This window comes from Andrographis paniculata, unplaced genomic scaffold, assembly GCF_009805555.1.
Source record: "Andrographis paniculata isolate CXL003 unplaced genomic scaffold, ASM980555v1 Contig78END, whole genome shotgun sequence".
In the NCBI taxonomy this organism is placed as follows: domain Eukaryota; kingdom Viridiplantae; phylum Streptophyta; class Magnoliopsida; order Lamiales; family Acanthaceae; genus Andrographis; species Andrographis paniculata.
In genome coordinates, this window is record NW_026137615.1 from 3,720,477 (window position 1) to 3,735,450 (window position 14,974).

Genomic DNA, 14,974 nt, shown 5'->3' on the forward strand with positions numbered 1-14,974 from the left:
GGCGGACGAAGAGAGTATAAAATATTTTTTTATATTACCGAAGCAAAATTTTCATATCTTATAGTAAAAAAACAAAAAATAAACACACCTACAATTCTTATAGTATGGACAATAGTTAGTTTAATTTGAAATTATAACCAAACACCCTTTAATTTGGAGATGTTGATTCTACCTACATGCTAACTACTACTCTTGTGGAATTTTATTGCTTTCAAGAATTATATATTAATAAAAGGTAAAATTGTCCATAACTCTCTCGTGGTTTCGAAACTCTGCGTAAATTCTCTACTTTAAAAATTGCGTGACGTCCCCTTATACTTTAAAAAGTGTTGCATGAAAGGTTTCGAAACTCAGCATAAATCCCCATTTTACTTTAAAAAATTGCATGACGCTCACTTATACTTTAAAAAATATTGCATAAAACCCCAATGCCATGCAAAACATATATATAGGAAATCATCTTCTTATCACACGAGGAAAGTTTCATGGTGATGGGGTTTCATGCAACGTTTTTTAAAGTATAAAGGGGTACCATGCAATTTTTAAAGTACATGGAGATTTTACGCTGAATTTTGAAATCACTGGGGAATTATAAGCAATTTTACCTTAATAAAATATACTTATTTTGTATATATATATATATTATAAGCAATTTTACCTTAATAAAATATACTTATTTTGTATATATATATAACTATATTACACAAATAAATATATAAAAATCAAATTTATAAAATAATATTGATGATAATAATTTAGAAATGATAAAAGAGTTTTTCGATTAAATAGTGTTAAAATTTTTGAGAGAGCAACCAAACAAGGCCTAACTAAATAATTAATTAGTATAGCACGTGGCTTTGCTAATTGCTATGCATATGCATAATTACCAATGTCATTAAATTTATGTGTTGTATTTAAATACTACTTTCTTTTATCTCATATATTATGTCACAATTTCATCAGATTTCATATCTTATATTATTTTTTATTTTTGAAAAAATAAGTATCTTATAATTTTTATTTATTTTAATTAGACTAGTTTTATTTCCCTTATAATTTATAAATAGTTACGTTATAATCTAATTAATTATACTAATATAAATTTTTGTATGGTACATTATATCCAAAAAGAAGGTAGTAATTGACTAATATTTTTTTGGAAAATAATTATTATATTTTTATTAAAAATAAGGAGGAAGTAATTTGATTAATACTTTTTTTAAAAAATAATTATTTTATTTTTATTAAAAATAGTAAAAAAAGTACACTAAAAGTACCACCAATCTATCCATTTGCATTTGACGTCATTATTTTCAAACATTAAAAATCCTTATATTTATATAATTTTTTGTACAAATTTTATTTCATTAGTATTATAAAACACCAATAAAAATATTTTTGTAGTTTTTCCTTATTTCATTAATGGGTAGGTCCCTTTTCATATTTTCTACCATTTATTTACAAAATATCACATTAAATTATTATGTAAATAAAAACCAAATTTAAAATTCAAACCCAAGCCTTAAAAGAACATTCTGTAATTTTTCTCCCTCAAAAATTTATACAAAAATATTAGATGGGAATCAAGAAATTAAATAATATGAAAACAACAAGACAATCAAATATTATATTTATATATATATATATGAAAAGAGGGTGGCTAAAAAAAACTACAAAGATTGAATTAAAAATCAAATAAAGATTTAAAAAATAAAAAATAAAAAAATTACCTCCTTGGTTCATTCCAAGTCTTGCCTTCAAAAAATTCTGCCAGCATTCTTTCAAGATCTTCCGGCGTATACCTTATGTACTTCTGTGGATTCTTCCCCCCCTCAATCATAGGCCTGTGTATATATATATATATATATATATAAAAAAGTATTTTGATATTTAATTGAAAGCTACATTTTAAAAAATTAAAAAATAAAAAATTTAGTGGATGGAGAGAGTATAATATATGCTGCATATCTTTATTATATATGCTTAGTAAAGGATCAGCCTCCATGAATTATATAATAATATATATATTTTTTTAACTTATAACATATATTTATATTTATATTTCTATTAAGTTAACATAGAGGTGTCATAGAAGCAAGGGATCAATGGCGTAAACATTACCCGAAGCGTCGAATGAAAGACCGGTAGGCGGGGAGTAGAACCTCGGCGACGGCCAGCCTGAGAGACTCACGCAGTTCGGTGTCGGGGACAGTCCACTGCGACTGCCGTTGATGGATCTCCTCGAACAGCAGGTTGAAGTTTTTGAACCGGTCTTTCACCGTTGTCCGGGAGACCCCGGCGGTGCTCGTGGCATCTCCAACGCCCTGAATTGTAAGGGTCTGCAAAATCTGCACAGCAACAAAATAACCATGCAAATAAATTCTGGTTGATCAAACTTATCAATGGTGAAAATCTCACAATCAATAATATATGTATGTATATATATATATGACGGCAGTTACAGTTACGATGATGATTATGATTAGTCAACACACAAAATATAAACTGACAGTACATAAAGTATAAATCGACAACACGTATATATGATTATGTGTTAATACTCTTTTTATCATTCAAATATATGCTAATTTTTCCTCATCTAGCAGACGGAAGAAGTACCAATTATTACTCACTCTGTCAAAATTCGTGTCCAAATATTTGAATATATATTTCCATAATAGAGCCGAACGAGTATATAACAAATAAAATACATAACTGACAAAAAATGACAATAGTTCACACATGTTACAGTTGATCTCAACACAAGATATCTTCACACACCATATATGTAAAATAAATCAGCAAGTAACAACACATGGTAACAGTGTAATTAATATAATATAAGTCCAAAATATAGATTCACGGATAACAACAATCTATATATTACATATTACAATTGATCTCAACACACAAGATATATTAATACGATACACATATAAAATAAAACAAAGCGCACAAGGTAACAATCTACATAATGCTGTATTAATTCAAGCCATGTATTGACACAGTATATTTCATATGCTACTATATATATATATATAGCTACAATCACCAAATAACATCAATAGAAACTTGTAAGACCTTTTAAATCTAAAAAAGAAACAACATATCTCATATATAAATTCAACACAATTAACCGAAGAAAACATGACGTGAAAAATCAACACGGTGCAAATAAATAACGTATCAACAAGAGTACCTTGGACCAAGCAACCCTCTTGTACTGACTAGCGTGCTGCTGGACAACTCTTCGATGTATTTGGACCCAGTCGTCCCCCAATAGATCCTTCGCCTCCGACCTATGCAATAAATTTCGAAACATATTGTTATCCAAAGTGTCTGTAGGGGCGGATCATATGTCCAGCTGTAATAAGCGCGGCCTACCTGCGCACAGATCTTACAATGTAGTGCATATTGTTCATCATAAATAGCTGCGTTAAAGCAGGATCTTTATACTGCTTCGATTTAGCATCAAGGTTACTCTGAAGAGCCTGCATTATCCTCGTCGTGATGGATTTTAGTTGCTCCTCGCCATTGGCAGTAGAGAATTCTTTGAAAAGCTGCAGAAGTGTTGCGTGATAGCTGAAAGTTCGGACACCAAAACAATGATGAACAACTTAAGCTCGTAAAGACCAATTCAGCAATTCAGTTAGTATACATACATATATATATATGTGTTTTAAGGATCAAACTAAGATGAAATAATGTGTAGAAGGAGGTAAGAGATCGAATCTCATAAACGCCAACTTACTCAAACAGAAACTTCACGTAGTTGATCACATAGCTGGTTAAAGGATGGACTGTTCCATCAAGAACAGCAGTCTTTGTGGCGTCTTTTTCAACTGCTTCTTCGAAGTCTCCAAAGATTTCCTGAACAGTCTGCGCTAATCGTTTTGTGAGTGAAGAAGAAGCTTCCCGCATTTCAGTACATAATTTATTTCCGAATATGGTATCCACCTGTGAAATCAATCATAAGTGTAATGAATAATCTTTCTACGGATTAAAGATAAGAATAAACTACCGAACTTTTTTTGTTAACATCAAAGCAAATTAATCAGAATGAAGCTATAGAAAATCCAGAGCTACATACATAAACTAAAAAATAAAAAGTTCAAAAAAATCAAAAGATGCTTTTTGTAAGCAGCCAAATTTCATAATACCTCAGGCTGAAGTTCCCGCATTATCTCATACATGTCGAGGAGGACAAAAAGCTTTTCGGGTGATCGTTTGCTCCTCGCAATAGCTTCTCCGAAACTAAGCAGCACAGCTACACTGTTGGCTGTAACTTCCGCAAAACATTGTTCCTTAAGACTATCATTGCCCTCAAAAACCTCATCGCAGAATTTCTTTTCACTGGCAAACAAAAGTTTGATCTGTTCAATAAACAGCATGGCATTGATTAAAGAAGAAACGGAAAAGGGCCGTGAAAATCGAAGTTTTAGGCTGTTTAAATTCTTACTTACAGCAATTCGCATATGGTGTATCCAGCTTCCTATCTTTGCCTCTAGAACTTCCCACTGCATCTTTTGTACATCCTCTTTACTAAGCTTTTCGACACCTAATTTTCTGAGAGTTTGATCGAGTGCTGCGGATCGTGCTTCCCTAAGTAACCATAGAGACAACAAGAACATCATGATAAATCCAAGAATCCAAAGACATAAGAAAAATCATTACATCCTTCAAAATTGTTCCTTTGTATAAATAGTTCTAATTACTAATATAAAATTTGTCGATATGCCATGTGAAGTACCTAATTATTAACAACAAACTGGCAAATATGGCAAATTCAAACAAGTGATAACACCTTTTTAAAAAAATAAAATAAAATTCACCTCATTGTATGGCTACTTGCAAAGTCATCATATTGCCACTATTCGTATTTCTTAAATTTTATCTACTATCAAAGTCATGGTGTGATGAAATAATCCTGTAATAACACCGACAAATCAAATGAAGCTCTTTACGATTACCTGAAAATAACAAAGACCTGGTTTTGATTACCACCATGAATCATTTGTACAGCTATCTCGCGTAGCAAAGGTATAACTTTAGGTGGGAGTAAAGTCGGAAGTTTATATACAGCAGTTTCTGAACTTTTCTGCTCAGCTATTTTCTTTCCACCTGATTCTCCATCACGTGGTGATCCAGCTGATGGCTTCACAGAGTTCGGCAGGCAGTCAAAAAGACGATCAGGTTCGACAGGCTTGCTGAAAATAAGTAGAAAAACACCTTAAACAAATTTTAATTCCACAGCTATGTAAACATTGCTATTGACCACCATTTGTAACACTAAAGTCACTAACACAACCTGTTTTGATATGATATCCCGAAAGGCAACTTTCAGCCTTCAACCAATTAAACTTATAATTAATGTAGAATCGGACATTGAACATGCTATATAAACGAAAGATGGGAGACAAATAAGCACATTCAAAAGCTAGAAAAAAAACATGGAAGATTTTCATAATATATAACAGAATCAATTCAAGAAAATTCGAAGTCTTGCTCTGGATAGGCAAACCTGTACGAGCTGAGAAGCTGTCGAAATTCTTCTTCAAGTTTTCCAGTAGCCTTTGCAAGTAAGTTATTTGCTTGGTTGACCACCGAAATACCACTCATAAATCCTTTGTCTCCAGCAGTGAAAAACTTGACAATGCTCCTCAGTTGATCCACTGCTTCAAGGTAACTTTCCAAGAACTCATGGGGACCTCTCAGTATTTTAGCCTCGGCCTGAAAGTTTAGGTTGCAATTACAAAGGAAGTAAACTCGGCGTAACTCATATGCAGTGATGCTTGAAGATCGATGTTTTGTAGTCAGAGATTTCTTGGTTTTACTTTCTTTTGCTGTAATCCAAAGTTTATTGGTAATCTATTGAGTTTGTTTCGACTTCTATCATTTGTCGACTATTGCAATTCCTTTTGCAATAGAATTAGAATTATACTTAGAATATGATCTACCGTTTTTTGGGTGGAGATTAATGAATAAGTATTCCATTTTCCATTTCTAGTGTTCCTCGTATCATTATATTTGTGTGGTCGATAATCGATATTGTGATTACACCTGCCTTCATATATGTCTATCTATAATTCTTTTGTTAGTTACTTTGATGGAATTGTAATCATCTGTCGATTGTTCAAATGATTTTTTCAGAGATTAATGAATAAGTTGAGTATTCCATTCATTGTTTCTGGTATTCCTCGGATATTGTTTATATACATTTTTAAAACTTTTAATCAACAATAACTTTTTCGGAAAAAAAAAAAACCACACCCAAATACATTTTTCCAATTACAAAACATCAAATCAAATACCAGTATCAAACTTTTTACCATTTTTGAAATTTTCCAAAACTTCTATTCAAATGAAGCTAATCGATAATCAGTATTGTGATTACACCCATCTTCATATATGTCTACATATAATTCTTTTGTTAGTTACTTTGTTGGAATTGCTATAGTTCAAATGTTCTTATTTTATTAGCTAACCATACCGTAAAGATTCACTATTCAAATTTTCCTAACTGAATTCACAAATATCAATACTGAATAATCTACAGAGCATTAAAAAACACAGAAAACATAACAATTTAAAAAAAAATGAAGACGATACCTGGCGTGCGAGATCATATTGAGCAAGAACCGACTCGGCATTTTTGAGCGTCTTGTCGATGTTCTCGTGCGCCCTTCTTATCGAATGCGTTTTCAGCTGAACCAAAATCCAACACCAAAAATCAAACACAATTGAAACCACAAAATCAATCGAATTCACCAGACCTACATAATTCCACGCATCGATTAATCCAACTAATTTAAAACACGATTGAAAAAAATAAAATAAAAAAACAGAAATTAATTAATTAATTAATTAAGTTAAGAGAGAAGGAGCATGGGGGATTGCCTGCGTGGGGCGCATGGCGGTCTCCAGGGCAGAGAGGCGGTGGTCGAAGGAACCTAAAATCACCACCATATTTTCCGTTATGGACTGCGCTTTGGCCAGCGAACCCCTCATCAACGCCGCGCGGTCGTTCAGGATTTCGATTGCCCCCGCCGCGTACGCCCCCATTTTTGCCGCCACTGGCTGCTATTTCCTGATCCTCTCTAGCTCGTCTTCCAATCTACAGCGTTTCGCACATCGTATTTGCGTTAGGGTTTTCCTCTGTCTGCAGGAGCTTTTCTGCAACGATGGCGATTGTAGCTCTCTATGGGAATTCCGATCTTGATTGGTGTGGTGTTGTGTGTGTTTCGTGTATATCGTAATCGATCTTCTTTGTGGAACGTTGGGGATGTGTTGTCACGTGCTCCGTGCGTGCGTGACCCGTTGCAAAATTATTTATTTATTTTTGGTAAGAATTACGGATAATCGTATCGCTTAAAAAGTGTTAAGATGAGCAAGATTTTTGAAATTTTAAAATTTTAATAATAATACTCTCTTAAAATAATTTTATTATTTTACCTAACATAATTAATACTCTTGTAATATCATACAATGTAATATGGATATTTTTGTCTTTTTCACTCTAAATCAATATAATATTAATATTAATATTAAAAAATTTACGTGTAAAAAACAAATATTACTCTTTTTACAGGACCTTTTATAAAATTATTACTCTTATTTGACGGCAATAAATTTAGTATAAGAAAAAATTGTACTATGTCCAGGAATGGAGAGTCTGGTGATTACGATGGATTCGTGAAATTTTAAAATCCAATTGTATAGGTCTAATATCATTGAATAAAGATGGTCGAGAGATTAAACGTAGAATTTATGAAATCACAAAAGAGTTTGACGCAATTTCGTGAAATTACATGTAAGTTTTTTTACAATTTTATTATTTTATTTTTGTAAAAATACTTTGTATTTTTGTATTAAATGATTATGCAAATGAAAAAATATATATAATTAAATAGTAAATTATTTGATTTTGAATAATAAAATTTTGAATTGAAATAGTTGTTTGAAGTGATATAATATGTATTTATGTTATATTTTGAATGTAAAATTAAATTTTAATTTAATAAAATGAATAAATGAGTGTTTAATTTGATATTTTTGAAGATAAAATAAAATAGAAATGATAAAATCAATATAAAATCCCACAATTAAACAGAGCCATAAATTTTTGAAAATTTGATATATAAAAATAATAATATTGTATAAAAAAAATTAGTAGTTGATATAATATTATTTTTAAAATGGTATTAAAATTTCAAAAATATCACTCAATTTGTCTCACCTATCCATATTATTTTTTTATGACCGTCATACATTTCATGTCATTTTTCAAAAGATTACGCTATTTTAATTTTATTTTAAATTTTAATTAAACTAAGGGCAAACTATTTTTTAGACCCGTAATTGGACCCCTTATCATTTTAGTCCCGTAAGTGGAGCCTGCCGCAAACTAGTCTCATAAGTGAAAAATTTTCGCTGTTTTAGTTCTCCGGCGCCGGAGACGCGCATGGCTCGCCGGAGGTGACGTGACACCTGGCGGACACGTGGATTTATTTATTTTTTTTCATTTTTTTTTTATTTTTTTAAATTAAATCAAATTAAAAAATTTAAAATATATAAATAAAATTAAAAATTAATTAAAAATAAGTTTTAAAAAAAATTTAAAAAATAAAAAAATAATAAAAAAATCCACGTGTCCGCCAGGTCAGGGCAAGGTGTCGCTGACCTGGCGGACACATCACCTCCGGCGAGCCACGCGGGCGTCTCCGGCGCCGGAGGACTAAAACAGCGAAAATTTTTCACTTATGAGACTAGTTTGCGACAGGCTCCACTTACATGACTAAAATGATAAGAGGTCCAGTTACGGGACTAAAAAACAGTTTATCCCTAAACTAATTAGTTATTTTAATTTTAATTTATAATTATTTATATTATAGAATAATTATTTTCACTAATATATTTTTAGTTAATTAATAATTATATTTTATCATAAATTCGTGTATCTATGATAATTAAGTGGAACGAAAGAAGTAATATACTCCATCCGTCCCAATACAATAGTCTTGTTTACTATTTTTGTCCGTACAAAACATTAGTCTTATTTTCATAAATAATCATATCACCATAAAACTAATCTTACTTTTTCATTTTTATTACACAATTGCCACTACTTTTTACACTAATACACTCACAAGGGTAAAAAAGTCTTTTATCTATATTTTTTACCAACTACCAATTCCGTGTCCAACTCAATTAAAACTATAATTTTGGAATAGATGGAGTATTAGATAAAATAAATATTTATCTAATTAATTGATTAATTACAATATATTTTGATTATGGATTGCGTAAATTGTAACACAAGTTTGAATCTAACCTTTTGGTACCTAAAATTTTGATTAGTAACAACGCCAAGCAAAGAGGCAGTTACAGTGCTCATCATTGTGACAGTTGGGTTTCCCGCCAAAAGAGAACCCGCGGTAATGATGCAGCTGAACTAAAATTAAATAAATTATTACTCCCCCGTCCCACATAATTTGTCCATATTTTTTATTTTCGTCCGTCCCATATAATTTTTTCATTCCTTTTTTGGAAATATAATTATACACTTTAATCTCATTTTAAATTTTAAATTTTATAATTTTTTTAATCTTAATTAAACTATTTATCTTAATCTTAATCCACAATTATTTTTATTATACGATAATTATTTTTACTAATACATTTCTTAGTTACTTACTAATCACACTTTACCTAAATTTTTGTATATACAGTAATAAACCCATAATACAGAGACGGAGGGAGTAATAAATAATGAATCTTTTAAATCAAAACAATCAAACAAACAAATGATACGGGCTTCACTTTAAAAAAAATATTATATTGAATATTTATTTTCTCTACAAAATATCGAATTAGATATTTATATTTTTACTATTGATTTTTCTTTTTAATTTAAACAGAGCTATAATTAATCAATGGAAATTATTTGTACTTTATATGGTGAATAGAATTATTTAACAATATATTAAACATAAATTAATAAGTAAATTTTAAATTAATATAATAAAAATATAACACACAAAATTTATATTAATACAATATATTCAATATGTATATTTGCTATTCCTTTTTATGTTTATCGAGACAAATCAACATCTCATTTATTCCAATCAGCAGCGAAACCAGTCTTTAATTAACTAAATAATACACAAACAAGTCATCACATATCAAAGACAAGTAGTATTATTTATTACATCCAAAACAGATAAAAACACAACAATATCTCCATAGAGGAAATGAGACCATCAGATGAGATCAAATGATGGATATGATACATTGCAATAAAAACACATTCTCCACTTTGGTCTTATTTTTAAAACACACAAACCATGCAAGTAAAAAAAGGTACACAAACTCACACACAAAGCATGTGTACCTATACACATACATATCTGTGTGCATATATATATATATTGTTTTCATCTCTGTCGTCGTCGACAAGTCGAGACGACGGAGATGATTAGCCAAGAATGAGTTGCCCATTGCCCTCAAACTTTGAGGTAATTGCCACCAGTGGCCATGGCAATGGCGAGCCCGGTATTTCCCATATCGGGAAATGGGCCGTAGCTGTGGAGACGACTCACTGGGTGAAAAGTGTGGTTACCGGAGAATATTGAGTTCGATACCTCAGAGCTGATGTTGTATTGTAGTGCTTGAGATATCTGTGACTCTGTGAGGTGAGGACGATGTTTTCCTCCATCATCGGTTTTTGTTAAGGTGGAAAAATTTTCGTTGTTAAATTTTGGGCCCTTTGTGTTGAGGAAGCGGCCACCGCTGCCTCTTGGGCGCCGCATTGCATGGAGATGCCGGGACAAGTGCATATACGGCTGACGATCATGTAAAGAAAAACAAAGTTTATAAATGTAACACGATTGTGGTGTATAATGAGTGTATTTATATCCATACATATAATGTTTGTATGTATAAGCATACGGGATGAGATCTCTAGCATCCATCCGATGTTTCCAATCCTATCACACATTGTGTGTACATACACACGTGTGTGTGTATATATATGTATACGCACAATATGTGACGGGGCTCGAGCATCATGATGCTGAAGATTCCATGCCATAAACATATATTTGGAGTTGTGGGACTGGGACAATGTGGAACCTTGTATTCATAATGTATATATGTTTAGTTACCTAACCCCGATGAATTGTATTTTTCATGTACCGATCAATTACTTCTCTATGTGTATTTAAACATTTTATTTTATTAATTTTTGTTTTAAGAATGCATTTGACGGAAAGTAATTGATCAGTACATGAGAGACACAATTCATTGAGGTAGAGTAGCTGAACTTGGCATACCGTTGAGCTCCCCACATTCATGACTGTATGTATACTTATACATACAAGTACATAATGTATTCGAGTAATGAATATAGTTACCTTGCGGGATTTGGCCATTTTATTCTTCATCTCAGCTTTGGCGCGCGACTTTCTGCGTCTCATTATCCCGTTGTATTGCTTGGCATTCACGAATATTGGCCCTCCATCACTAGCCAAGCTCGATGGTAGCACCACGCGGCCCTGAGACAAGCATTAGCTTCAGAGGGTAACATAAATGTCATGTTTTAATCTACTAACAATCGATTAATGCAAAAAGAACTAACCAAGATTTCAGATCCATAATTCGCGTAAACTCCTCCGCCACACTGCTCTGCATAAGGAATCTGCGTTGTCGCGGGAAACGGGTTATCCGTGGATGAAAAGATCATATTAAAGAATTGCGCGTTCACTTTACCGGTGGTTTGCCAAATCCAAGGCTGAAATGCCCTTGATAGTCCATTGTAGCAGCTGCTTGGACTACCAAGGAGACCCTTTTTGGATTGGTCTTTGCCCCGTTCTCAGCGGTCCTGAGATCACCTAAATCAGATTCTGTTTAATAATGAAGTTAACATTTTATCGTTGCTATAAACTCATTTCCAAGTGCATAGCATGTTTGTTATAGTGACAGTTACTGTACTGAATTTTATAATTTAATACCGCACTGATAGTAAACAATATTGACATACATTACATAATTTATGTTAATATAAAAAAATATGTATATTATCATTTATTTGAGTACATGAAATATGTTCATATAACATATCCTATAAATATAAATTGTCGACCGCACATGTTATGTTAATTGAAACTATGTCATCAGTTATAAAACTTAAAAATACTAATATGGTATAGTTACTGAGTATAGAGTATGTAGAGACAAGTTTCTTCAGCTTATTCATATTTATACATCGATTTATGGAGCCATACAGATTTCTATCCTATATTATAATAAGGCTGTGTATGATAAAGAAAATAAAATTGCAAAGAAATGATAAGCAGCAATGTAATGCAGACAAAAAGAATTAGTCTATAAAAAAAATAGGGTAAAATGTTTTTTTTAGTATCATAATTGGACCTCTTATCATTTTAGTTCCGTAAGTGGAGTATGTCGCAAACTAGTCCCATAAGTAGAAAATTTTTGTTGTTTTAGTCCTCCGACGCCGAAGACGCCCGCGTGGCTCGCCGGAAGTCACGTGTCCACCAGGTGTCCTGCCAAGTCAGCGACACTTGGCAGACATTTTATTAATTTTTTTTTTCATTTTTTAAATTTTTTTTTAATTGGGCCAAATAAATTTTTAAAAAAAAAAAGCAAATAAAATTTAAAAAAAATTTAAAAAATTAAAAAATACAAAATACAAAATAAAATCCATGTGTCCTAACCTGGCGGACACGTGGCCTCCAACAAGCCACGCGGGCGTCTCCGGCGCCGGAGGACTAAAACAACGAAAATATTTTATATATAGGACTCGTTTGCAACATGTTCCACTTACGGGACTAAAACGATAAAGGGGTCCAGTTACGGGATTAAAAAAACAGTTTACCATATTTGAAGTTTTTTTTTTTTTTTAAATTTGGTAGAATAGATAATTCAAATAACAGTAAATTCATTTTCACTATTTAAACAAATATATATAGATTAATAATTTAAAATGATTAGATATGTTAGTTTTTAATTTCAAACACAAATTAATATTACTCAACATGTAATTTTTTTTTTATATAAAAATAAAGTATCATTTTTTTTCATAAAATATTATATCAAAATATTATTTAAATAAAAATTCAATTTTATCACACCCAAACAAACTACAATGATCAATAAAAAATAAAAAAATAAATCTTTGGGTAAAACTCTACCATCAATTTGCAAAATTCTCTAACCTAATGACAATAGAGGATAGAATTTGTGAGAAAAAATAAATACAATTTGAAAATTTCAGCCTAAACAAACAAGAAAACAAAATGTTTATTTCCATTTCTTAAATAGTTATTTGGGATTATTTGAGGCAAGATGCAGCAAAGGACAAAGTTAATTCAAGGAGCTTCATAATGGAATAAATGATAACTAGAAATTAAGGTGTGTTTACACAACACACTTAAATTTATTTGACACTGTTTATTTTTCAAAAAAATATCACATCAAATACATTTTTTCTATCACAAATCAACAAATCAAATATTAACTTTTTTATTTATTTTCAAACTTCCAAATTTCCAAAATCCCTTTCTAACCAACTTCAAACAACATACAAGTGCATATATATGAACGACCTCAAATGAATAAGAACTAAGAAGAAGACTGGCTTGACTGTGTATCTTAGATTTAGTTAATCGATTTCCTTCTGATGTGAAAAACTGAAAAGTTTTGCAGAATATTATTTCTTAGGTCTGCAAATCAAAGATCAGAATAAAGAAAGAAATTCAAATCATCATGTGTACAGAGCCAAACTCTGTAACGATAAATGCATACCAAATTGATATATTATACCAAATTATTCCTAATTACATACACACAAAGTCACAAATATGTGTGTATATATATATATATAAAGAAATTTTGGGCTTCTGAAAGTGTTAATTACCAGAGAACAGAGTGAATTGAGTGTTGTTTTCCTTTTCCAGACGAGGCTGATGTTCAGATTCCTTAGCCACATTAATCGATCGACTACCGCCAGCAGAAAGCTCCAAGGAATTATGAGTAACCGCCATAGCAACCGATTCGTGATTTTCTTTGAAGAAAACAGTGTGCATCGTCATTTTACCTCTAATTCAAACCTGCAAGGTACACAGTTCATGAATTTAGTACAATATTTTTGGTGCAACTTATGCATCGAAGGAATATCTCTACTGAAATTTCCAGATTCAAGTCCGATAGAAGTTACAGCTATACAAGGATTTCTTCAAAGCAAAGCAGATCAAAGAGATGCACTCTACGCAGTGATTCAAAAAATTGAAAGGTAAAAAAGACATACTAACATCCGCATAAAAGCAAGCTCGATCAAACCTCCATATCTGCAGCAAAATAAAGCTGGAATTTCTCCCCAACCACAAGACACAAACACACACACACACACACACAAAAGCAGAAGAAATCAACACGAAGCTATGCGGATATCAGATTATCAGATCAACGCCACAAAAAATACCAAAACTGAAAAAAATTAACTAAACAAAATCACAATCATAATCATAATCGAACATCTCACTTTCAACGCGAATTACATGAAAACGAAATCAACCAATTACAGAGCAACAGCAAATTACCTGTAGTGATGAGCAATTTGGAATCGAGAGACAGAGCAAAGCAGTAGTCCTAACCACCGAAACTGTCTGCACAATATCGAACTCGAACTTGAGCAGCATCCGCGGAGAGAGATCGAGATAGTCGACTAAGAAAGGGCTATGGCTATGTATAGACGACGGGAACCTCACAACAGTTACCGCCACTGTTTCTTATTGTAAATTTTCAGGCTTACTTTTTTTAAAAAATAAAATAAAATAAAAAAATTCGAGGGAATATTTAGGTAAAAGATTTTGAACATTCGATAGTAAAATATATGGTATTTTTTGCTTGAACAAATTTTTAAAAGATAATTTTTTCTATTATCATCACCTAT

At 31.6% G+C, this 14,974-nt stretch overlaps 2 protein-coding genes across 5 annotated transcripts; both read right to left on the reverse strand.

The window, feature by feature from the left end:
- Positions 1–1,551: 1,551 nt before the first annotated feature.
- LOC127239535 (exocyst complex component EXO70A1-like) lies at positions 1,552–7,283 on the reverse strand. Its single transcript, XM_051257733.1, has 11 exons — positions 6,898–7,283; positions 6,610–6,705; positions 5,522–5,730; positions 4,971–5,207; positions 4,464–4,602; positions 4,161–4,373; positions 3,752–3,957; positions 3,385–3,582; positions 3,200–3,299; positions 2,122–2,348; positions 1,552–1,844 (listed from the first exon to the last, which is right to left on the reverse strand). The coding sequence occupies exons 1-11, from the start codon at positions 7,060–7,062 to the stop codon at positions 1,727–1,729; spliced, it is 1,908 nt and encodes a 635-aa protein (XP_051113690.1). The 5' UTR covers positions 7,063–7,283; the 3' UTR covers positions 1,552–1,726.
- Positions 7,284–10,136: 2,853 nt separating this feature from the next.
- LOC127239606 (nuclear transcription factor Y subunit A-2-like) lies at positions 10,137–14,772 on the reverse strand. Of its 4 annotated transcripts, none has more exons than XM_051257841.1 (6): positions 14,622–14,772; positions 13,940–14,132; positions 11,770–11,891; positions 11,639–11,698; positions 11,415–11,555; positions 10,137–10,844 (listed from the first exon to the last, which is right to left on the reverse strand). In XM_051257841.1, the coding sequence occupies exons 2-6, from the start codon at positions 14,112–14,114 to the stop codon at positions 10,506–10,508; spliced, it is 837 nt and encodes a 278-aa protein (XP_051113798.1). In that variant the 5' UTR covers positions 14,115–14,132; positions 14,622–14,772; the 3' UTR covers positions 10,137–10,505. The 4 variants fall into 4 exon arrangements, with proteins under 4 accessions (XP_051113798.1, XP_051113795.1, XP_051113797.1 ...); XM_051257838.1 differs by having other exon boundaries at positions 11,770–11,903; XM_051257840.1 differs by lacking the exon at positions 14,622–14,772 and adding an exon at positions 14,334–14,475 and having other exon boundaries at positions 11,770–11,903.
- Between the last annotated feature and the right edge of the window lie 202 nt (positions 14,773–14,974).